Below are 25,871 nucleotides of genomic sequence, written 5' to 3' on the forward strand. Positions count from 1 at the left end.
TTGTTCACTTCCATATAGCAAGAGTTTAGAACAGTGGGTGGCACATAGGAAGGGCTCAACTGATGTTATTTTAGGTTAATTAATTAGTAACATTTTCAATTCTGGGCAGAGAAAGCAATGGAAGTCCACCATATTAAGGTCAGTCACACAAACTGCTTTCTCTGCTAGGGTGTGTTTCCCTGGCAGTCTGAGCCTGTCCCCCAGCCTGACCCCAGTGTCCCACAACAACTGTGCTCTGCTGTGTAGCCAGGGCTTTGCTCCCTTCTCTCTCTGAGGCCCCTCAAGTCTGTCCATCCTGCAAAGGCTTGTTTGCCTCCTAGTTCTTCCAGGAAGCTTTCTTGAACTCCTTGTTCTTCAGAAAGATGGATCTAGAAAAAACAAAAACAAAAAGCAAACAAAAATTAAAAGTAAACTCTGTGCTCAAACAGAGCATGAACCTTAAAGAAAATCAAAGTGATGTGGAAAGATACACAGAGCGAATGATATTATGGTGGACCCAAAATGCTCCTGCAGTCTGGGAAAGAGAATTAATTTATGAGTAACAGATAGAAAACAAAGATCTACCAATATATCATCATGTCAACAATTAGAAGAAATAGAAACACTAAGTCCAGACGCCCCCACACTCAGACAGTGAGTCAGAAAAACAATGAGGACAAAAATGTACTGTGTATTGATGCTGCTCATTTCTGGTTCTGGTGCAGTTTCCTAAGTATTGAGTTCTGCTAGTGAAAACAACATGTATTTGAGTCATTTATTCCAGGATTTAAAAAAAAATCACCTCAATTTCCCCTCTCTGATAAATGTTGTACATGTTTCCATTGCTGATGAAAGATTTTGCTGTGATTAAAGATTAGATCAGGCAGAATAAATCTTCATTCTTGGAAGCTCATTTTTCTGTGAGCTGAGTAAAGAGGCCTCTTGTAGGCAGCTGTCAGAACTAATGAGTATTTTCCGAGTGCTGAAACTCTGGGGGATTCACTGCCACCCAGAGCTCCAGAATCAGCCAACAAAAACTTGTCATCTGAAGATGGGTAGCATCACACTGACACCATAGTCTGCCCCCAGAATGGTGACACTGCTTCTCCCTTCCTCTTCCCTTCAGAGGTCACACATGCATGTCCTGAGAAATTGTTACTTCACAGATGCTCCGTGGAATTTTGACAAGATACATATCGGTGTACGTGAATGTGTGCGAGCCCTAGACATACACTAGTGCTCTGTACCTCAGTTCCCTTTCTGGAGGGACTAGTGGATGGATGTGGGCTTGGAACCCGGTCCCTATCTGCTGTGAAGGCAAAGGATCTTGAGCTCTAAGTCTGGAATCCTGGTCATCACCCCAGGACCTTTGTTCACTTCTGAGCCTTCTCTTCCTAGTGGCAAGTGTGGCATCGATGACTGCATCCTAGTGCTGTAGGGATGCAACTACAAGCTGTGGGGAGTTGGGGGTCAGTCCTTCTCCCCTTTGGCTTGGCTTTCCCACCAACTGGCACAGCCTTACCTCCACTTGGGGAATGCATTTGCAATTCAAATGCCCTTTGAAAGGTCTTGTTTTGTAGCCACAATAAGCTGGAAATGACCAGAGCACAGATGTTTGCTTCTGAGTGCCACCTCTCTTTCAGTTTACCCTACTCCCCTGAGGAGGACAGTGCTTCTGCTCAGTTGCTGTCATTTCTGTCTACTGTCATGGGTCTGGTCATGGTGTTTAAATCAGCAAACTTCTATTGATTACTTGTCATGTGCAAGCTGTGATACTTGGTATTTGGAGTACTGTGTTAGTTTTAGGCAAGCATTCAACTGTAATAAAAACCTAACAAATAGTGACTTACACACATGAAGCATGTGTTGTTGGATTTTCAGAAAGATTTCACCCATGTAGCTAATAACTCTAGAGGGAGGAGGCATTGTGGGGCTGTGACAAATGTTTGTGAATGTTGTTGGTTCTCAGGCTGCTTCTGGCCCCTGGTCTGTCATCTGCAGCCTGGGGGTTTTCCCCTTGTTTCTGAATGGTTGCTGAGTTTCAAGGCATCCAATTCATTTCTAGGATGGAAGGGAAGGGAACATGGAAGCGTATTGGTAGAAGCTGTCTCCTCTCAAGGCAATGTCCTTTATCTGGCGTGAAAGTCTTCAAAACCCATGTCTTGTTAGCTAGAACTTTACGGCATGGCATGGGCCACCCCATTGCTGCAAGGAACAATGGGAACTTGACTATTTGCCTTTCCTCTCTTCTCAAGGAATGAGGTTTCAAGTGGGTGGCCAGTTAAGCTCTGTCATCTGTCACAGATGAAAGAGGGGAGAGACATCTCAGGATAGGAAGCTTATACTGGTGTATGTTTAAGCATTCATGGTCTAATTTTTTGTGCTCTTGTTCCCACATCTTTCTTGTTACCTGGTAGCTGAAGGGGTCCTGTCTCAGCAACAAGAAAAGTAACTAAGACATTTTCTCGTTGCTGAGACAATTCCTCACTTGGCCATCACCTTTATTGAGTGACACCACATGCCAGGCTTGTGGATGATATTACTTGAGCTCAGCTTCTAGTTCTTGCTATATGCTGAGGCTTGGCGATTGTGTTGCCTTCTAAGGTCACTTGCTTTGTAAAGGTTGAGTTGTAAGCATATGTCCCTAGGGTGAAGGAGGGACCTGATGCACAAACTCAATATTTAAGAGTTCACATTCATGTTCAGAATGAGTCTCAGTAATCCTCTGTATTCAAGGGCATTTATCAAAAGATACATTACACTTCAGGACATCTTCAAACAGTGGAAAATTCTCAGAGAAGGGAAAAAGGCAAAGTCATTCCTCTTTGTCTGTTGGAGAATTCTGAACTTTCTCTTGTCTTTGCACACAGTACTCGGCAGTGCCACCTGCTCCTGGACATCTTCAACTCCACAGAGCACGAGCTGACAGTCAGTGCCAGGCACAATGAGGAGCTCATCCTTCATGCCAGCGAGTGCCAGCGGTAAGTGCCCTGTGAATAGGGAGCCAAGGGGAAGTGCCCTGTGAATAGGGAACTGGCCAGCAGCATGGCCAAGACTGGGACATGTCCCCAAGCAGAGAGCATGGTCAGGACTGCAGCATGTCCCCAAGCAGACAGCGCTTGCTGATGGTGGGAAGATGCAGAGCTCCTTGGCTGGGCCCTGGCCACTCCCCACACCAAAAAACTGTACCTCCAAACCCAACCTGCATTTTAAGAGAATATTCCTGTAGATGGGATTACAGGTGAAATAATTTTTTAAAATTTAAAATTTTAAAATATTTCAAACATGCAAAAAATAAACCACTACACGTATATACTAGACTTAAGCATTTTTCTGTATTTGCTGCATATCGTTTCTCAGCCTTTTGGCTAAGATCGAGTATATTTGCTCCAACTCTGTCTTTCTCTCTCTCTCTGTTTTAAAGAAATAACATGTTTAAAAAAATAGCTGGCATTAACATTATTAGTCAACAAGGAAATGCAAATCTAAATCCAAGCCATAATGAGATCCCATTGTACATTTATCAGAATGGTTACATTAAAAATGACAACACTAAATGTTGGTGAGGATGTGAAGCAACTGAAACTCTCACTCCTCTTTGACAGGAGTATGAAATAGTACTACTGCTGTGAAAAAAATCCTGGTACTTTCTTATGAAACCAAACATATACTTATCCTTTGCCCAGCAATTCCAATCCTAGTTATTTATTCAAGAAAAATTAAAACATATGATTCCAAAAAGGTCTATACAATAATGTTCCTAAACCTAAAGATAGAACACTGGTGTCCCTTACAGTAGAATGGATAAACAATTGGTGGCATTTTTCCTACAAACAGAGTAATACTGCAAAACAAAAATGAATGAATTACTCATATGAGAAAGCATGGTAAATCTCAGAAGCGTTAGGGAGTGAAAGGAGCCTTATCCTAAGGAACATGTACTGTGTAATTTCATTTATGTGACTTCCTGAAATGAGCAGAATCTGTCTACAGTGGAAAGAGTCAGCACATCAGTTACCTCTGAGGGGTTGGAATGGGTCTGACACAGAATAGGCAGAAAATAACTTTCTGGGTGATGGTCAAGTGGGATAACTTATAGGAGTTTGAGTTACACAGGTGCACACACTTGTTAAAACCCAGAAGATACTCACTTCTAATTTAAACCTATCTCTATGTGTGAATTTTACATCAAAAGAAAAAACTGTCAATAGATTTTTAGCTCATTAAGATATACACGTTGAAGGATTTGGGGTCTGTCGTAGTTATTTTCTTGTAGAACAAAAAAAACCCTATAGCCACAAGTTAAAGGAGGAAGAGTTTATTTTAGCTCACAGTTTATGGAGTTTTTAGTCCATAGTTGAGTAGCTCCAAGGCAGAGAAGCATGGTGGAAGGGCATGGCAGAGGAGAAACAGTTCATGGCATGGCAGGCAGGAAGCAGCAGCCTTCCTTTTATTCTACCTGGGCTAAAAGCCTATTGGTTGGTGCCACTCATACCCAGGGTGGGCCTTCTCTCTTTGAAATCCATTATCCACACTCAGCTGTGTTACACCAATCAGTGGACTAATCCAGTATCACACACCCATGATCCAGCCACTCCCAAAAGTCCCACCTATAAGTGCATGAGGCTTTGGGGGGCATCTAGATATAAACCATAGCAGGGTCTATGATGTCTGTAGCTGTCTTTGAAGTGTATAGCAGATCAGATGGGTTAATAGATAAGCAGAGAGAAGGGCAGAGGAACAGACAGGTGAACAGAGAACAATGTTCATAGCAGCGTCTTCCAGTGAACATGCAGAGTATTCGCTGTGATATTCTTTCAACTTTATATTTAAAGATTTTCAAAAGAAAATGGTGGGGGAAAATAAAATAAAATAGCTAAATCCTAGCCCCCACCTACTTCATGCCATCTTCCTTTCTCTTCCTTTTCTCCTAGGTGGCTCTTCTTTTGGTGGTGATGGTATTATCCACAGTAATAAAAGTTCTATTACTTTTAGTCTGTACATATACCCACAACCAAACATTATTTTGAGAGTTTCTTGTTTTACAAAAATGGCATGAGTGGTTCCCTATCATATATGTCTGTTTGAAACTTACAATAAGCATTATACTTTGGAGCTAAATATAAATCTAATTCTTTCATTTTGACTGCTATTAATATTTCATTGTGTAAATATGGCATCTTATTCATTTCTATGCTAATGCACTTCCTATGAGGTGGCTTCCAGGGTATTTATATTTGATGTGATTGTTAATGACATATGAATGTAAAGTGAGGCTGTGAAGCCCTATAACCAGACAGACTTGAGTGCTGGTTGGAATTTGGAGACCCAGTGGCTAGGGGGGCATTTATGACCTTCCTTTGAGAGAAGCTGGAAAATCCTCCCAGAAGCACACTTGTTCTCACCCCCTGCAGTGACCTTGCCATCTCGGTGTGGCTGTGGCTGTGGGGGCTCCTGTGCTCTTGCTAGGTCTGTGCTCAATGGCCTGGGAAAATATGGATCCCTGACTCCTAAAGAAAGGACGGTGCTTTTTCTGTGGTTACTCATGTCACCAGGTGCTCTTCTCTTAATGTGCAGGGAACTTTCTGCCCTCTATATCATCTCTTTGTCTAGATGTTTTGATGTAGTCCAAGAGCCAAGAGAACATAAATCTAGTCTTCTTATGGCACCAATATAAAACATTTTTAAAAAATTATAACTTGCTAAGCTTGTTCTGTAGAGTAAGCTTGAATCATTCTTGGCAATGGATGATTGAATGATATTAACAAGCCCAGCTGCAAATAATTGCAATTTGGTTTTGTGCTTCAGGCTTCTTCTTTATTAAGCTTTTTGCTTAACTTCTCATTTCTGAATGTTCCTAACTCATATATTGTTTTATTCATTCATAAAATATTCATTGAATAAATATTGATACTTTGAGAACTTGCTATGTGCTAAGCCCTGCATCAGGCTGCAGGAGTGCCAAGATGAATAAATGAGGACCCCTCCTAGTAGGAGAGCAACAGCACAGTGTGACAGTGGAGTGATGGGCAGGACATCTTGCTGACCTGGTTTGGGTAGAGAGCAGTGGGTAAATCAGAAACCATGATGTTACATCTGTCTGAGAAGTCATTTTTGCACTGTCCCCAGATGCCCACCAGCCTACTGGGACTCTGCTAAAGCCCATGTTGGGAAGATTCCAGTCCTGAAGGCCTAGGATGCAGTTCTTAGGAAGCAGTTCAGGTGGAGGAAGTAGAGGAGGTTGACTCACTTGGCAGCATTGGGAAGCACCATAGGGACCTTGGCAGACCCTCCATGCACCAGTCTTCACCTCCTCAGTGCCCTGTCTTTTCCTGGGGTCTGAGTTCAGCCCCTGACCTTGCTCTCTTCTTTCTCCATGAGGAGCCTTCCCTGCTGCTTCTCAGGCTTTGCTAGATGCTGAAGAAAGCTTCCCTGTGCCTCCTAAGTGGACAGGGGTGGGCTCTGCCTATAGAGGGTAGAGGCAGTAGTGGCAGTAGTGAACTTCAGATTCTCACTTCATCTCTTCTGGTGGGTAATGCTCTCCCTACCCCTTGGGAAGTAGGTGGGTGCACAGTACTTTCCTCTAGAGAGAGCACGGCCTAGGGTACAGAAGGAGCCACATTTCTGGAAGTAGTGTGGCTTTGGTGCTGCTCCTTGCAAGGCCATATTGTTCAGGGTCAGCCTGCAGTCCCAGACAGGCACCTGCTCTACCTTGGTTTTTTTGGTTGGAATAGGTTTGACTCTTCCTTCTGGTAGAAGGAGGTGGTATGTTATGCAGCACAAAAGCTGTAGATGTAAACCAGTTTTATTTATTTTTCCTTTCCCTGCTCCATTCACCCTTCAGAAGGTTGCAGTCAGCATTGAAAATGCCAACTTCAGCCAACAGAGGAAAGGGTAAAGGGATGCATTGGTCAGCTTTGTGTTAGTACAGTGAAATGCTTATGGCAGCTATCTTATACAGGACAAGGTTTATTTAGCTCAGGGGATTCACAGTCCAAATAGCACAGTGCAGCCTCTGCCAGGGCTGCCATTTAGCTGTATCACCTCATGGTACATGGCAGATAGCAATGATGGGAACAAGCAAGCGATCACACATTGACCAGGAATGGATTGCAGCCATTTTCTTATGAGAATGACCGAGTCCATTTCCCAAGAACCACCATTTCCTCTACACCCCAGCCTTAAGGGCTCCACAGCACTTTCTATAGCACCATCCTGGGAATAAGGCCTGGACCCAGTGGCCCCTTGGGATCACACAGACCTCACCCCTAGCAAGGGAGCAGCAAACTGTCTATCAGGGGCCAGGCTCTGCCAAGGGTTAAGATGATAAGTAAATGTAATTCTGGTCTTGCCCTCACAATGCTTATATTTTGGTGTGGAAAAAACACAGACAAACAGGTGATTGTTACACAGCTTGAGGAGAATTGAAAGTGCACAGGAAGGCAACCAGCCTGGGCTCAGGCCAGGGAGGCATCTGGGAAGGCCTCCTAGCAAAAGTGATATTTATTTGGACAAGTCTTAGTCTATCTAGGGCACTGTTACAAAATTCCAAAGGCAGTGGGGTTTGTAAATGACAAGAATATACGTCTTACGTTTCTTCCCAGTTTGCTGACTCTCTTTGCGCTCACATGCAGAGAAGTGAGGGAGCTCTCAGGGCCTCTCTTATAGAGGCATGAGTCCCATTCATGAGAGCTCTGTTTGCCTGACTTTTCATCCCTCTTCCCTCCCAATAGCATTGCACTGTAAGTTAGTATTTCAATGTATGAATATATGAATTTAGGAGGGACACAAATATTCAGACCATCATATTTCACCCTTATCTCCCCCAAACTCATATGCTTTTCTCTTGTAAAATACATCTGTCTTTCTCCAGGATTATTCCAACATGTTCCCACTGGTTTATACCACTGGTGGTACAGGCATGAGTGTCCGTGCTGCCTGATGGGACAGTCACACATGTACCACCAGTGGTTCAGAGCCACCTGGAAGTGAAACATACAGATTATACGACCCCCCCCCCACCCCGTGAACATGTTAACTCAAAAGTCTAAAGCTCAAAGTCTTACCTCAGTATTTAAATCAGATATGGGTTAGATTCAAGATATAATTCATATTGAGGCAAATTTGTCTCTGGCTGTGGGCCTGTGAAATCAAACAGATCAGGAGCTTCCAAAATACAATGATGGCACAGGCATGGGACAGACATTCCCATCCCAAAAGAGAGAAATGGGAAAGACAGGAGGAACCCCTCCTGTCCCAAAGGGAGGTCCCAAATAAGTCCAAAACCTAACAGGGCAAACACAGTTAAACCTCAAGGCTTGAGAATAGTCTTCTTGGCTTAGTGCTCTGCTTTCTAGATCCACCTGCATGGAGTTCCCCATTTAAGGCTCACTAGAGCATGAGGCCTGCCTTCCAGATCCATTGTAGTAGCACCTGCAGCTTTAATAACAGGGATTTGGCCTCTAAAATTCTTGGGGACCCCAGAGCCAGCTCTTGGCCCATGTTCTACTGAGCTGGAATTGTATCAGGCCACTGTCCCAGTGGGGATGCTCCATGGTCTGTTTGTTCCAGGCTCTCTCCTGTGATGGGAGGGGCAGCCCTGACAACTTCTGCATTACTTGTGGGGTCATTCTTCCATCTTCTTGGACAGTGGGGTCCTGGCTTCTGTTGAGGTGACTGACTAACCTTCTGTGGTCCATTTGCCCCTACCCTGCAGGTGTTCTCCCACCATTCAACATGGACAGGCTGAGTATCACAAATCTTTAAGTTCTGTTTTCCTTTTGATTAATACTTATATCTTTAAAACATTTCTCTCTCCTTTCATTTTACTGCAAGAGGTCAAGAGACCCCAAGGCACACCTTCACACTTGGTTTAGATGTTTTTCTTAACCAGACATCCACTGTCAGAGCTCATAGGCCCTACCTCCCAGAAACGGGAGGATGTGCACACCAGTGACCCTCACCCTTGGCTGTGTCTCATTGGTAGCCTTTCTGCCATGGCACTGGAGTCTGTTCCTTATTTTGTTTGAGGCCTCTTCAGAATGGCCATTGCCATCTGTTATGGCTTGTATCTAGATGTTCCCCCAAAGCCTTATGCAGTCATAGTGGGGCTTTTTGGAGCTTGCTGGATCTAGGGTGTGTGATACTGGGATCAAGGGTATGCAATAGTAAATTAGTCCACTGATTGGAATTAACATAGTTCTGAGTGTGGCTGAATGGATTTACTGAAGACAGAAGTCTCACCCTGGGTGTGGGGGGCACCACCCAAGAGCTTTGTAGCCTGGATGGGATAAAAGGGAAAGATGGGAGGCAGGCTGCTTGCTGCCTTCTCCCTGTCATGCCATGAACTGTTTCTCCTCTGTGATGCCCTTGTGCCATGCCACCCTGCTTTGCAGCCAATCGATTATGGACTGAAACGTCTGCAGACTATGAGCTGAAATAACCCTTTTTCCCTTTAACTTATGGGTGTCGAGTATTTTGTTTCAGCAACAAGAAAAGTAACTAAGATACCATCCATGTCTCTGTGAGCATTCCTTGGGTGTTCTCTAAGAAGACAGGCTTTCTCACAGCTGTCCCTTTATTCTTTCTGAGACCTCACCAGAATTGCCCTTAACAATCTGCTCATGGCAACAATAGGCCTTTCCTGATGTGCATCTCACAACTCTGCTGCCTTTCCATTACCCAGCTCCAGAGCTGCTCCAAAATTGCAGGCATTTGTTAGAGTGGCGCCCTTCTTTCAGTGCCAATTTTCTGTCATGGTCCATTTGGGCTGCCTTGACTACAACTGACCTGGTGGTTTATAAAGAATAGAAATGGATTTCTCACAGTTCTGGAGGCTGGAAGCCTGGGATCATGGCACCCACACACTCAGGGTCTGCTGAAAACTTCTTTCTAATTTGCAGATGGCAGCTTCTTATGGTGCCCTCAGGTGATGGAAGGGGCAGGGGTCTTTCTTGTGCCTCTATTATAAGGGTGCTAATCTCGTTCAAGAAGGCAAAACTCTCATGACCTACTCACCTCCCAAAACTGCCCCCGTCTCTCAATTTCGTCATCTTGGGGGTTAGAATTTCAACAAATGAACTTGGGGGAGGGGGCACTGCACACACAGTCCACAACAAAACATGCCAGATAGGTAGGACTAAGGGGAGCAGTACAGGCAGAAGGACCAGCATGCTGTGGAGGTGTGCTGGTGCGTGCGTGCGTGTGTGTGTGTGTGTGTGTGTGTGTGTGTGTATCCAGGGAGTAGTGTGAAACAGTTGTTTATAAACTGAATATTTGGGTTTTTAAAAATTAGAAAATCATTCTCGGCATTGTTTTTCTCAGAGATATCTTTTCAGTTATATACAGTACATTTCTGCAAATGGATATAGAGAGTACTTTTCCACCTTCCTAATCTCTTCTTTCAAAGGTCCTTTGGAAATAAGTGACTCATCTCTCAGTCTCTGAGTTTCTGGGACATGCCTGGTGCGTCAGTTCTGTAATTAAGGACCATCAGTTAACTTTACTTCTGCCCAACATGATTTGTGCCACTCAGTCTGTGGTGATTACTTTTCTTAGTCTTCACACTCTCAGTCGCAGTGTTTGAAATCTGTGCCAGTCATATTGGCTATCCTTTCATTCTAAGAGTGGTATCATTCAATGGACTACTCTCACATGCTCAGCATCTTTCATCTCCACGGTGGTTCTTCAGAGAAGGGGCTGTGTGCCTGTTTGCCCTGTGAGTAAGAGAAGTCCCCGGGCAAGTGGCCTGCAGTTGGTGGGAGCTGGGCCTCAAGTCCTGAGCAGCACCCACACCTCTCTTTGCAAGAGTCAGCTGCAGTGACCTGCAGTCCCCACAGAAACTGGTCATCCCTCTTTATCAAGCCTTAAAAGATGACCAGAAACACTAGAAGGTAAGGGAGCTGCCTAAACTTTCTCAAGGAAATACAGTGTCATCAGCAGTAAATATACTGGAAAATTAAGATATGATAATAATTATGGATTTTTTTGCTTAATTACCAAACTATTAAAATTAAATTTCACAATAACTCCTGTTTATGCATAAATCACTATAATTTACGGCAATAGATGTTACCTCATTACATGCTTCAATATACTGAGTTTTGCTCCTCGCTCTCTCACTGCAGAGGTCATAAGTTCTCTTGCAGTGGACTTGGCATCAAAACATCCAAACACCTTCATCACGGGGGAGAGTCGTGGCCGGCAGTGTCTGAGTGGATTGTCCTTGTCATGTGTCTTGCCAGTGCATCCACAGGGATCAGAGGCAGTTTTGGTACAGGAGGCCCAAAGAAGCCCTGTGGTTTTCTACAGCTCTGCACCTCGTTTCCCTGACACTCCCTTCAGGGTGCTGAGGCAGTGGTTATTCTGTTGTGTCCCATATTCCTATTTATCCTGGCTCAGGCCTGGCCCAGAGCTCAAATATCTGACTCCTCCTCCACGCCATCCTTTGCTTTGTTTCTCATTTAGTTCCTTCAGATACTGCAAAGAACCTTGTGAATCATCAAAGAGATACTTAATTGTGTGGAACCCAGTTTTATTGCTACTTGTTATTTAATGCTATTTATTCTAGTTTAGCATTTCTCAATCCTTCCACCTGGTGTTCCCTCTGCAATCTTCCTGAGTTACAGATGATTATTATTTTTTAATCGCTGTTGGATTTTCTGTGAACCTACTTTTTCAATCTGAAAGGAAGATGGGAGATTTCTTGTCCTTTTGCCCTTCCAACTGAGTCTCAGGTCACTTCGCCAGCCTTCACAGGGCTTCTAGTGTCCTGTCCAGAGCTCTTGCTGTCATCCCAGGCTAGCTCCTTACTAATAGAAGCTTTTAAAGTTTCCTTGACAGAACCCCAGATAGCTCTTGAGGGAATGGGAGCCTCCTAACAACAATGGGTAGGCAGAGGACAAAAATGTCAGAGCTCAGCCCAGACAAGCACCGGGATTGAGAAATTTGGTGCCCTGGAAGGTGCAGTGCTTTGGCAACTCAGATGATGGGGAAAACTCTTTCCTTTTTGTGAGCAGAGAACAATAATAGTTTGATTGGGTTTCCATATCCTGTGCTCAGAAATCCTAGCTGGGAGCTTTTCCTTCTCTCTGTTCTTGGGTGGCTTCTCCAGTGGGGCTGTGATTAGAGTCTTCCCCTAGGGTGGGGAGGCAGGTAGGAGCACCCATACTATACATGACCACTGTTGTCTGCGGATCCCTTTCAGATGCCACTGCCACCACAGAGGCTGTGATCACAGGCCTGGATTGCACCTAGCCATTTCCAGCCTGCCTCTGCTATGAGCCATGTAACTGTCCTAGGCAAGTCACCTGCCTAGTTAAAATATTGGGCTGTCCTATAAAATAGCAACAGTAATCTGTGTCACACAGTTGTTCTACTTGGTAAAGCTAACCTTTATTGAGTGCCTAGGTGCACACCTGATGCATGCAGGTGCTCTGAAAGTGGTAGCTGCTGATGTCACTCTCCAGCACCCTTGACTGCACTTCCTCGGTGGTCCCTGTCTAGGTCCATGGCTGGAGCACATCACAGCCTATGTGATGATGTGTATGCAGGGCTGTATGCTTTCTTTTTGTGGACATGATGAAGCCTGGTTTTTGCTCAAGTGAGTAGACTCATTAAGGGGCTCATTAGCCTGACTTCTCAGTGGTCTCTAAAGTGGAAACAGAGCATCCTTTTCTCATCTGTCATGGTGAGAGGCTGTGGTGGCTATTTTCCAACAGAGAGTTCGTATGAAGAGCTAAGAGGAGTCTCTGTGTAGGTGGCTGGGCAGCTGACAGGTCACAGCCCACACAGAGGCACCCAGGCACAGCTGTAGCTGCAGGAAATGGGATCCAAGCCAGGGCAGGAAATACTATGGATAGAAGTCTAGGGAATATGAGCCTATAGCCCTCTGGGAACGGCATCTGGGCCTATGAGGTGAGGCGCACGCTGCTGGGGTGCACCAGTGGGACTCCCTCAGGGAGGTTTGCAAGAGAACAAATCCCTTCTTCCTTCTGTTATCCTGCTGCCTCCTTCTAGGTGCCAGGGGAGAGCCCAGGGATTTCCGGGCACAGCAGAGATGTGCTCTGCTGAGTCAGAGTGGTGTAAGAAAAGCAGAAACCACTTGACTAGCAAGATGACTAGGAGATGGGGGCATCTTCTTCTTCCTCTATCCCCATTTCCCCCCAGCTCTGAGTTGTCTGGATGCCATGGATCCCTTGGGTAGGGCCCTCACATTGTCACTCCTGCCAGACTAGAGGTTCCCAGCCTTTGCTGCATGTTGTAATTACCAGGGGATTTTCCAAAAAAAAAGAGGAATGCAAAGAGGAATGCCTGTCCCCACCTCTTGCTTGGTTCGGGGCCACCTGGGTTCCAGGAGACTGAAATCCTCCCAGTCACTGACATGATACAAAGTGCAAGACCCCACTGCCAGGCTTCAGGCTCTTTGAGAGCAGTGCTTGTGACACTTTTGCCTGTGAGTGTTTCTGCCCCCAAGACCCTCTGTCCAAAACCAGCTGGTGCTGGGGAGGTTTTGACTATTGAGTGAAGCCAGTAGCTCTGCTGTAGGGCCCAAGCCCTCAGCCTTGGGGGGTATGTTCCCCAAGATCCGAACACAGACTCTTACCTTGGACTCCTGTAGGTGTTAAGCTAAACCTGACTTGGGCAAGTTTTGACAGGAATGAGGTCGGTCAGATCCTTGGTTCACCAGGAACAGAGAGCAGGTCCTGGTCTGGGCTTATGTTGTCCTGGTGCTTATGCTCTCATCATCCTCACCACTAGAACCCCCATGCTGTGTTCCCTCAGCCATAGTGCACTGGGGGTTTGGTAAACAGGGCTCATCCTTCCTTTCGTAAGGATTGGAGTCTGACTGCTGAGCCCCTTCATCCAATCTCTCAGCCGAAGCCCACAAACCCCTCTGGGCATCAAATGCCCCTGCTCACCTGTGAGAAAAAGACAAGATAATTTGTCTTACCTTGTGGAAAAAAAGACCTAAAGTTTCTGGACCCACGAAAATGCAGAAGTAGAAGGCATTGCTGAAGCAGCATGGCACAGACACCTGAGCAGACACTCTATCTCAACGACTTGAAATTCCTACTAAAGGTCACCCCCACTATGTTCTTGTCACCTAGCCTCGGCAAATAGCAATTAATGGTCGATCTGTTTTATCCCTCCCTCTCTACTTCCCCCTGTCCTGTATTATTTTGAAGCAAACCCAAAAATTTTCTCAGTAAGCATTTTAATATTCAGTGCTGGAACTTTTTAAAAGACCACAATACAATATCATGCTTTAAAAAGGATAAATCTCTCAATATCATCAAATGTCTAGTCACCACTTAAATTTCCAGTTGTTTGTGTCATATTTTTAACACCTGTTTGGATCTAATTCAAGTAATTGACATGTCTCAAATCTATTTTTCATCCATGGTTTCCCATTCATCTCTTTTCTCTGGTACCTTTTGTATTGCATCAGCCAGGAATACTGCCAGATGCATGCCTGTGGTGATCTTAACTTTTGTCTTCTTCTGTGTCCCTCCTTAGTTAGTAGTGGCATCTAGGTGCTCAATAATGCTCAGTGATTTTTTTTCCCCAAAGCTACTGCACAGGTGCTCTTGTGACTCTCTCATAAGGAACCAAGTGCCCACTTAGCAGTGTTGTTCCCTTCAGTCCTACACCCCAGATGCCCAACATGGAATTGTTGTACACATGCATGCCTTTCTGTCCCCAGGGCCTTAGTAGACCTTAAGAAACACCTTCACTCTTCTCTTTAGTTGTTCTAAATACAATATAAAGGTACTCTACTATCTGGGGTTTGGACCTGCTCCGTAAGATGTGATATGATCAGCTACAGACCACTGGCTCCACAGATAGTTAAGCCTCATCAGCTGCTCAGCAGCTTTCTGCCTGGACAGAAAGATGGGGCAACACTGGTATTCCTCAGGGCGCTTAGAGACCTGGCTGGATTTGGATGCTTCTCAGCAACCGAGGTGGCTGATGTAGCCCTGGACTTGGAATGAGCTGCCGTGGGAATGCCAGGTGTGGCCACCAAGGAAGCAGCAGCCCCTCTCTCCCTGTGGACTGCATCTTCAAAGGTTGGGGAGAGGGGAGTGAGCTGAGTTCAGGGTGATTGTGACTGTCTAGCACAAACCAGGTTGAGTTACTTTGGTTCCCATGTTCTCAAGCTCACACCCAAAGCAGTTTATCCCAAGCCCCACATCCCCCCCAGCCCTAGCCTGCTCCACTGTGTGCCTCTCTGCATGAGGCATTAGCCTCACCTTCTGGGGGCCTGTAGCTAAATGACTTTGAGGCCAGTGCCACTCAAGACACGGGGGTGGCAGCAGAGCTCTCACTACATGACCCTAGAAAGTCTCCTTTATGTAAGGTCTAGGTTGGGCATTGTGGTTGGTGAGCAGCGTCGTCTCACTTTGCTTTCAGGTTGATTTCCCAGGTGTCTAATGATGATATATTCTTGGGTATCTGTGAGTCACTTGTGGTGATGCTGGGAGAAGTGTGTGTTTTGCCTACTTTGTTTTGCTATTTTTGTTGTTGTTGTTGTTCCATGCTGGGGATCCAGCCCGGGCTTTGTGTTTGCTAGGCATGTACGCTACCTGTTCAGGACACTGCAGCCTTTGCCTTGTTTTGACCAAGTTGATAGTTGTCTTCTCACTGAGTTGTAAGTATGCTTCATATATTATGAATACAAGCCATTTGTCAGATATATGATGTAGAAATATTTTTTCCAAATTTACGATTTGTCCTTTTATTTTCTTCATGGTGAGCAGAAGTTTTAAATCTAATTTATCAGTTTTTTCTTTTATAAGTTGTGCTTTTGGTGTGATAGCCAAGAAACCTTTGCATAATCCAAGGTCAGAGTTATTCCCTCCTATGTTCTCTAGAAGTTTTGTAGTTTTAGATCTTACATTTAGATCTGAAGTCCATTTTGAGCTAGCTATTTTGGGAATGGTGTGAGGTCAAAGCTGTTTCTTGTCGCACACGATCCCGTTTGTTCCAGCACAGTGGGTTAAAGGGCTGTCCTCGCTCCACTGAGCTGCTTCAGTGCCTTTGTCTGAGATCCATGCCTCTGTTGACCGTAAGTGTGTGAGTTGTTTCCGAAGACTTTTTAGAGGAGACAGCAACTGATGTGGACCTAAAAGGGGAGGCGAAGGAAGGGCATGGGTGAACAGTGATAGTTTGAGCCAAGTGAAGAGGGGACAGGAGAGTGTCTCCTGCGGACCAGGTAATGGTATTGGTGCCAGGGTGAGAGTAGGGGGTGTTCAGAAGCCAGATCCGAGAGGCCTTGAACTCTGGATGAGAGAAATGAGTCTGTCTTTTGTTTTATTTTGTTTTTTCTTTTCTTGTTGTGGAACTGGGAACTGAACCCAGGACCTTTGCACTGAGTTACATCCCCAGACCTTTTATATTTTAAAAAACTTTTCAGACAGGGTATCATTAAGTTACTAAACTTAGTGGGCTCAAACTTCTGATCCTCCTACTGCAACCTTCCAGAGGGCTGAGATTACAGGTGTATGCCACAACATCTAGCTCCATTGTGTTTGTAATAAGGGATTTGTGCAGGTTTGTGAATAGGATACCTTTGCCTTTCTCTCTGTCTTTTAAGGGTTTTCCTCATTTCTACTTCCAGTGTGAATGGCTACTTCCTGCTTGCCTGAAATCTTCCTGTTAGAGCCATGGTTCTCAAAGCCTACGTCTCAACCCAGCACCTCCTCCATACTCTGGGAACTTGCTAGAAATACAGGGTCAGACCACCCCAGATTTGCCCTGGAGTGGAATCCAGGGAACTTAGGTTAGCAGTCTCTCTAGGTGCTTCTGATGCCCACAGAATTTAGAGAACCAGTGTGTTAGAGAGACACCAAGGAATCTTCCCAGTGCTTGCCTGAGCACTGGTCACATCTGGGGTCTCGTTCACATGCAGCTTTGTGGCATGTCTTGTCTTGGGCAGCATCTGGTTTTGTTAGCTCCTGCCAGTTCTTGGTTCTAGACCCACATGACAAGCCCTTCTCCCTTCCTGGTGGTAGTTTGTAGCTCTAGTGTTGGGCTGGAGGAGCAGCTTGGGGACAAGTGTGAGTTTGTCATGTTCTGTTCTTCTTTAAGTTTGATTCACATATGAGAAGCAGGTGCTTGCACATTTTGTTTTCCTCCCCTGTGATGATGATTTTGTGGACCTGGGGCCCTAATTGGCTGCATGGGTGAAAGACCCTTAAACTCAAACCTAATTCAATAACAATTTGCTAAGCATCTGTGAGCTTTAGTTGTCCCATCTGCAGATGAGGACTATAATAACTTCCTTTCCTGTTGCCTTGAGTTTTAAGTGAGTCATGTGGAGGAATCCATGGTGGGCCCTCAATGTGACGTCCCCTCTGCCAGTGTTAACGGTTGCTGAGATGGGAAGATGTTGAGTGTCCCATTTCATTGACTGGTTCAAGTAGAACCTCTTAGGTGGCAGAGATTCCTTCTTGGGGATTCCTGGCCTTCCTGGGAGCCTATCCACCTGAATCCTTGAGATTCTAACACACAGTTTCCATTTTGTATGATTTATTGCCTGTGCCTCATCTCCGTCAAAACACCCTAGTTTTCTCTTAAGTACAGATACATGAGCCTGAGGTGGTTTGAACTATAAATTGAGCCTCTTGTTTTCTTAGGGTCTCCATCCATCTTTACCTGTTAAGGTCTGGGAGAGAAACACAAGTCTGAGCAATCTCTAACTTTGGTCTTACCTGCCTTCAGCCTGAGCCTCTGCTTACCACCTGTGGCCAGGACACACAGGTGGGGTGACAGGTATGGAAGACAGGGCAGCTCTCTGCTGTTGCTCTCCTGCTGTTTATCCTCACTGATAGGTTCTTCCTTCTGGCCCACAGGTGTGTATGGGCTCAGCAAGGACCTGAGGAGGGATGGCAGTGCCTTGAAGGGCCTGGGATACGTCTCCATGAGGAAGAGAGGGTCTGTGTGAAGGTTGCTGGAGCAGTTTGGGGACCCCTCCCCATCATCTGTCTTTCCCCCAGAGGGTACCGAAGGTTGGTCAGAGTGTGTGCAGAGGGGTGTTAGGGTGAGTTAGTGAACTTTTCAAGCCTGCCCCTGGCCCTGTCCGCATGATGTTTTCCTCTATACCTCCTATTGTCAATGTGAACCACACCAGAATTAGGAAACTGCTTTTGTTTGTTTTCCAATTTGCCAGAACTTTCTCAGTGATTGTTATTCTTGTTACTGTCCCCTCTTTCTTTTCGTTACTATAACATTTTAACGTTTTGGGCATTTATCAGTTTGATCCCTGAGTCCAGGTTGGGCCTTGTTATCTACATCAGTAGGAAACACACGGCGTCCTGCCACCCCGGCAGTCGTGCTGAGCCCCCCGAGGCTGGTGGACAGTGTGACTATGTCAACTTCATCCAGTCTTGGATTATTTTTGAGAATGACCTGGAGACAGTGATGACGGAGGTAACTATGCAGGAAGAAAGCCTCGACCCAGACTGCCTGGGAAAGCCTGTTGGTGGCCCCATCCCCCAGGGCAGCTCCTCAGTGGTGCCATGGGGCCTATGCTCAGACTCCCCATCTCATCGCCCTCCCTGTGGATGGGGCTTTGACAGCCCGAGCTATACTGGGTTCATCTCGTACACATGGTGAGGCTTGATAGATACCTGTGCATGCAAGTGAGCAGTAACTGAAGCATCCTTTTGCTTATGGTGAAATCTTTGCCATAAACATAGTGACTCTTTTATTCCAACTGTGGCCTGATGATTGAGACTGTTTCTCTCCCCTCCCCTCTCTTCAAGGGGTATCTGGGGCCATCCAAGGAAGAGGACAGCTATGCTCAGTGAGAAGCCTTGGCCAGGGCTGGGTCTGAATTTCAGCCATGAAGAATTTGAATATTATTCTTTTCCCTCCTCCATCTCACCTTATAGGTGAGGCATTTATGCAGTGGAACAAAATTAAATGCTCTTTGTCTTGGAGAAATCTTTAGCATCTGAAGTTGTCATGTTCTCTGTTGCCCCAGGGGTTCAGCCTCAAATGCTAAGGTCTGGGTGAGGTCCAGAGAGCAAGCGTTGAGATCCTGGTGGCAGTGACTGGAATTGTTTTGGGCTGAGCCAGAGCGGGGGTGGGGCATGCTCCTGTCCATATCCTGCCTGGGGGCACCTGTCTGAGGCCCTTTTGGCTGGGAGAAAAGAGTGTCTTTGTATGAGTAGTCTGCCCAGAGGTAATATTTCGTGCCTCCTCACCCATGGACATATCTTCTGGTTCTCAGAAGGCAGCCTGTGAGGCCCTTGGTCCTGGACACATCCTCCTAGAGCAAGATCTGCATCATTTCAGTCTTCAGCAGCTTCCCTGGGGAAGCTTTGACAAGAACAAGTATAAAACACTCTCATGTAAAGAACTGTCTCCTTGTGCAAAGTTCTGGACTCCCCCTCCACAAAGTGGTGCCATCAAGTATAAATTGAGAGAGACAAAGTAGTCCCTTTGTTGTATCTCCTTATAGCACTCCCCAAGCTATGGTTTGTGGCATGGAGGTGTAGACAGCAGAGTGTCTTCTATACTGAATATTTAAAGTGCATAGCTGATGCCTTGGCCTCCACCCCACTTTCCTCCAATCAGCATTCATGAGACCTGTGGAGCTTGCCAGGTGTGCTACATGTTGATGCCATAGCTGGGAATAGGTATAGATCTCTATGCAGAAACCTAGTCTTGGGGGTGGAGCACCTGTCCTTGCAGATGGCATAGGGGCCAGGGCAGGCCCAGGGACCACAGAAGCTTTCAAGGGAGTCATCAGGCTCAGAGGAGCTGGACTCACAGGGTGATATGGGTGGGAGTTGCCAGGCCAGGAGATTGGGGAGGGGAACACATGAGGCTCCCAGGGCTGGGGGCCATTCAGAGGCAGATGAGGGGCAATAGGAAGCATGAAGCTCAAAGGCAAGGCAGCAGGAGGCCAGTGTGGACAGCAGAGCTGGGTCTCCTTCCTGAGAGGCAAGGGAGTAATAAGTCAGTGGCCCTTCAGGAAGTGCCTGGATGGGTGCAGCTGGAGTGATCCTGGGTGCTGGTTTAAGGGCAGGTCACAGTGTCTGGAGCTGGGGCTGCCACCAAAAACATGGAGAAGAGGCCCATTCCAGAGACATAGGGAGGGGAGAAGTGTGGGCAGGGTGTGTGGTGTGGGGATGGAGAGAAGAGCGGGTTCCTGGTTTGGCAGCTGAGGGGCAGTGCCATCCACTCACCTAGAGCAGGGGGAAGAGGTGAGGGCTGCGTGAGGCCGAGCCCGCGGTGGGGCTGGGCACAGGCCCACAACCGGAGGTCTTGTCCTCGCAGGTGTGCTGGCTCTTGCCGCACCACAAGGGCTGCACGATGATCTGGACAGGGGCACCGGCCAGAGCCACAGGCCTGGCCTCTCACTGCGTCTCTGCCATGCCCTTGCACTCTAACTCAGGCTGTTTATTTTATTTTTAGTTTTCTTCCTTTAGTGCTTTTATTGGTACATTTTAGGTATACAATTCGTTTACATTTATCATTGGGTACTTGTACCTGTACATGATGTATCTTGGTTCTTATTTTTTTCCCCATTTCCTGTGCGACCTTCACCCCCTCCCCTCTTCCCTATTTACATGGATTTCATTTCCATTTTTTTTTTTCTTTTCTCATAGTTTTTCCTTTCCCTCTTTTCCTTTGCCCTTCCCCTCCCTTCACTCCTTCATCTTTGGACTGTTTTTCCTATTTGAAATTGTCAATTATTCATTTTAATCATTTTGACCCTTGTTTACACTATCAGTTTCTCACACTAGAGAAACTATTCGGTATTTACACACATGTGTCCTATTTATTTCACTTAAGAGTATGGCCTCTAGATGCATCCATTTAGCTATAAATGACTCTAGTTTCTCATTCTTTATGGCTGAGTAGTACTCCATTTTATAAAAAAACCACATTTTCTTTATCCAGTTTCCAGTTGATGGTCACTTGGACTGCTTCCAAGCTTTAGCTATTACAAATGGTGCCGCTGTAAACATGGGTGCACATATATCACTGTGGTGTGATTCTTTTAATTCTTTTGGGAAGATACCCAGCAGGGGAATAGCTGGGTCAAATGGAACCTCTAGTCCTAGTTCTTTGAGGCATCTCCATACTGACTTCCACAGTGGTTGCACCAGTCTGCACTCCCACCAACAATGGAGAAGGGTTCCTTTCTCCCCACAACCCCGCCAGCATTTGTTATTTGCTGATTTCTTGATAGCAGCCATTCTTTGTGGGGTGAGGTGGAATCTCAGTGTTGTTTTCATCTGCATCTCTCAAATGATAAGTGATGTTGAACATTTTTTCATATATTTGTTTGCTGCTTTTACTTCTTTGAGAAATGTCTGTTCATTTCAGATGCCCATTTTTGAATTGGATCTTTGAATTTGGGGGGTCTGATTTTTTTCAATTCTTTATATATTCTAGAGGTACAGCTGCTAAAAGTTTTTTCCCATATTGTAGGTTGTCTATTAGCTCTGGTGGTGGTTTCTTTTGCAGTGCAGAAGCTTTTTTTTTTTTTGTAAAATTCTTTTATTGGTACATTTTAGGTATACAACACAATTACATTTCTCATTGGGAATCGTACCTTTGCATAATGCATCTTGGTTCTTATTTTTTCCCCATTCCTAGCCCTCCCTTCACCCCCTCCACCCTTTGCTATTTACAAAGACTTTATTTCCATTTTTTCCATTGCTCAGCATTTTTCCTTTCCCTTCTTTCCTTTTCCCTGCCCCTCCCACTACCCATACCCCTTTGGACCTTTTCTTTCTATTTTGCATTATCAATTATTCATTCTAATCATTGGTACATTTTAGGTATACAATATAATGACATTCATCATTGGAAATTTGCACCTTTACATAGTCTCTCTTGGTTCTTATTTTTCACCCTTGCCCAGCCCTCCCTTCAAGCCCTCCATTCCTCCCTATTTACAAAGATTTTGTTCCTATTTTTCCATTTTCTCATATTAATCCCATTCCCTTCTATCCTTTCCCCTAGCCCTCCCACTTCCTTCCCCTTTGCCCCTTTTCTTCCTATTTCACATTACCTATTATACATTTTAGTCCTCATTTACACTTTCATTTTCTCACACCAGAGAAACTATTCGATATTTATACATGTGTGTCCTATTTATTTCACTTAAGAGTATTGCCTCAATGTGCATCCACTTAGCTATAAATGTCTCTAATTTCTCATTTTTTATGGCTGTGTAATACTGCATTTTATTTAAAAAACCACATTTTCTTCTTTTTTTTTTTTTTTTTTTTGTACCGGGGATCGAACTTGGGTCCTTGCGCTTGCGTAGCAGGTGACAAAACCACTGAGCTAAGTCCCCGGCCCCACATTTTCTTTATCCAGTCTCCAGTTGATGGGCATTTGGGCTGTTTCCAAGTTTTAGCTATCACAAACTGTGCTGCTATGAACATGGCTGCACATATATTACTGTGGTATGATTCTTTTAATTCTTTGGGGAAGATCCCCAGCAGTGGAATAGCACGGTCAAATGGGACTTCCAGTCCTAGTTCTTTGAGGTATCTCCATATTGAGTTCCACAGTGGTTGCACCAGTCTACACTCCCACCAGCAGTGGAGAAGGGTTCCTCTTTCCCCACAGCCCCTCCATCATTTGTTATTGGTTGATTTCATGATAGCAGCCAATCTTTCTGGAGTGAGGTGGAATCTCAGCCTTGTTTTCATTTTCATCTCTTGAATGACCAGTGATGTTGAACATTTTTTCACGTATTTGTTTGCCATTTTTACTTCTTTGTGTGAGAAATGTCTGTTCATTTCAGATGCCCATTTTTGGATTGGGTCTTTAAATTTGGGAGGTCTGATCTTTTTAAGTACTTTCTAGATTCGAGATAGTAGACCTTTGTCTGAAAAAAAGCAGGTGAAGATTTTTTCCCACATTGTGGATTGTCTCTTCACACTGCTGGTGGTTTCTCTTGCTGTGCAGAAGCTTTTTAATAAGAAGAGATCCCACTTGTTGATTGTTTGTGCTAGTTCACGGGCAACTGAGGTTTTTTTCATAAAATCTTTTCCTACACCAATGTATTCAAGAGTTCTACTGAACCTCTGTTCCAACTGGTTCAGCATTTCTATTTCAATATTTAGATTCCATTTCAATTTTAGTTTAGTGCATGATGAGAGATATAGGTCTAGTTTTAATCTTCGGCAAGTTGAAACCCAATTTTTCCAGCACCGTTTATTAAAGAGGCTATCTTTCCTCCAGTGAGGGTGTTTGGCTCCTTTAAGATATCTCCTTGAAGATAAGATGGCTGAGTGTGTCTGGCGTTGTTTCTGTGTCTTCTAATCTGTTCCACTGGTCCTCAGGTCTGTTTCTTTGCCAGCACCATGCTGTTTTTATCACTGTAGCTTTGTAGTACAGTTGCAGGTTGGGGATTGTGATACCCCCTGCCATTTCTCTGTTACCTAGAATTGCTTTTGCTATTCTGGGTCTCTTCTTGTTCCAAATGAATGTTTGGATTGTTTTCTCAAGGTCCATGAAGTCTGCTGCTGGGATCTCAATTGGAATTGCATTAAATCTATATAGCAGCTTTGGACCTATGGCCATTTTCACTATATTAATCCTTCCTACCCAGGAGTAGGGGATGTCTGTCCATTTTCTGATATCATCTTCAATCTCTCTTTTCAGAGTGCTATAGTTTTCAGAGAAGAGGTCTTTGATTTCTTTCATTAGGTTGATTCCTAGGTATTTCAGTTTTTTGGATGCTATTGTGAAAGGAATTATTTGTCCTATTTCTCTCTCAGTGAGTCTGTCATTGGTGTAGAGGAAAGCTATTGATTTTTATGTGTTGACCTTGTAACCAGCTACTTGATTGAATTTGGTTATTAAGCCTAGAAGATTTTTGGTGGAGTTCTTGGAGTCTTCTGTATAGAGTCTCATGTCATCTGCAAATGATGACAGTTTGACTTCTTAATTTCCAATCTTTATTCCTTTTATTTCTTTCTCTTGTCTAATTGCCATGGGTAATGTTTCCAGGACTATATTGAACAAGAGTGGTGATAGTGGACATCCTTGTCCTGTTCCTGATTTTAGTGTGAAGGATTTTAATTTTTGACCATTTCGTATGATATTGGCTGTTGGTTTTTCATAGATGGCTTTTTTCAGTTTGAGGTAGAGACCATCTATTCCAATTTTTTGTAGGGTTTTTATTATAAATGCATGTTGGATTTTGTCAAATGCTTTTTCTGCGTCTGCGGAGATAATCATATGGATTTTGTCCTTGGCTCTATTGATATAGTGTATTACATTGATTGATTTGCATATGTTGAACCATCCCTGCATCCCTGGGGTGGATCGCACTTGATCAGGGTGTATGATCTTCTTCATTCTATTTGCCAGTATCTTATTAAGGATTTTTGCATCTCTGTTCATTAGTGAGATTGGCCTATAGTTCTCCTTTTCGATTGGGTCTTTCTCTGCTTTGGGGATCAAGGTGATGCTTGCTTCCAGGAATGAATTTGGGAGTATTGCATCCCTATCAATTTCATTGAAGAGTTTAAACAGTAGTGGCAGCAGTTCCTCTCTAAATGTCTTGTAGAATTCAGCAGTGAAGCCATCAGGGCCTGGGCTTTTCTTAGTTGATAAGTTTTTAATTACGTTTTCAATTTCATTGGTTGATATAGGGTTGTTCAGAATTTTTAGGTCTGCTTTGTTCAACTTTGGTAATTCATATGTATCTAGGAATCTGTCCATTTCTTCTGTGTTTTCCATCTTATTGGCGTATAGGTTCTTGAAGGAGGTATTGATGATCCTCTGGATTTCTGCTGGGTCCATTGTAATTTCACCCTTTTCATTCCTAATTGCATGGATTTGGGCCTTTTCTTTCCTTTTTCTGATAAGGTTGGCTAAGAGTTTGTCAACTTGGTTTATTCTTTTGAAGAACCAACTCTTGGCTTCGTTGATTTTTTTGTATCATTTTCTTAGTCTGCATTGAATTGATTTCTGCTCTGATCTTTACAGTTTCCTCCCTTGTATGAGCTTTGGGTTTGTCCTGCTCTTCTTTTTCTAGAAGCTGGAGGTTCAGCATCAGGTTGTTTAATTGGGCTCTCTCTGTTTTCCTAATATGCATATTCACTGCTATGAATTTCCCTCATAAGACTGCTTTCATTGTGTCCCATAGATTCCGATATATTATATTGTCATTGTCATTTAATTGAAAGAACTGTTTGATTTCTTCTCTAATTTCCTCTGTGTCCCATTGGTTATTCAGAAGTGAGTTGTTCAATTTCCACGTGTTTATGAAATTTTTCAAGTTTCTTTTGCTTTGGATCTCCAATTTCATCTCACTATGGTCTGATAATATACAGAGGATAACTTCAATTCCTTTCCACTTACTTAAACATGTTCTATTTGTGAGTATGTGGTCTATTTTGGAGAATGACCCATGTGCAGCTGAGAAGAATGTGTATTCTGATTTTGTGAGGTAGAAGACTCTGTAAACATCTTTTAAGTTCATTTGTTCAAGAGTTCGATTGAGTTCTAGAATTTCATTACTTATTTTTTGTTTAGTTGATCTATGTATTTGTGACAGTGGGGAGTTGAGGTCCCCCACTACAATTGTATTTGTGCATATGTGACTTTTCATGTCCATTAGTATTTGTTTTATATAGTTGGGCGCACTAGTGTTTGGTGCATAGATATTTATAATTGTCATCTCTTCCTCTTGGATTCTTCCCTTTACAAGGATGTGGTGTCCTTCTTCATCTCTCTTAATCAGTGTTGGTTTGAAATCTACTTAATCTGCAAAGAGGATAGCTACTCCTGCTTTTTTTCAGGTTCCTGTCACATGGAGTATTGTTTTCCACCCTTTAACTTTCAGTCTATGAGTTTCCTTTTGAATGAAGTGTGTTTCTTGTATGCAGCATGTTGTTGCATTTTGC

The 25,871-nt window shown here is 44.3% G+C and overlaps 1 protein-coding gene across 12 annotated transcripts in view; it reads left to right on the forward strand.

The window, feature by feature from the left end:
* Positions 1-25,871, forward strand: part of Trappc9 (trafficking protein particle complex subunit 9) — a 737,148-nt gene that overhangs the window by 517,811 nt on the left and 193,466 nt on the right. For 7 of the 12 annotated variants that reach the window (XM_087187236.1, XM_087187240.1, XM_087187190.1 and 4 more), the window contains 2 exons: positions 2,850-2,960; positions 17,832-17,987. In XM_087187236.1, coding sequence (XP_087043362.1) covers positions 2,850-2,960; positions 17,832-17,987 — 267 coding nt within the window. The remainder of the gene's footprint in view (positions 1-2,849; positions 2,961-17,831; positions 17,988-25,871) is intronic. The other 5 variants (XM_004837901.4, XM_004837902.4, XM_087187232.1 and 2 more) reach the window with 1 other exon arrangement.

The sequence above is a fragment of the Heterocephalus glaber genome, unplaced genomic scaffold (genome assembly GCF_053883595.1).
Source record: "Heterocephalus glaber isolate CG9 unplaced genomic scaffold, H.glaber_assembly_v1.0 deba00000281, whole genome shotgun sequence".
Lineage (NCBI taxonomy): Eukaryota > Metazoa > Chordata > Mammalia > Rodentia > Bathyergidae > Heterocephalus > Heterocephalus glaber.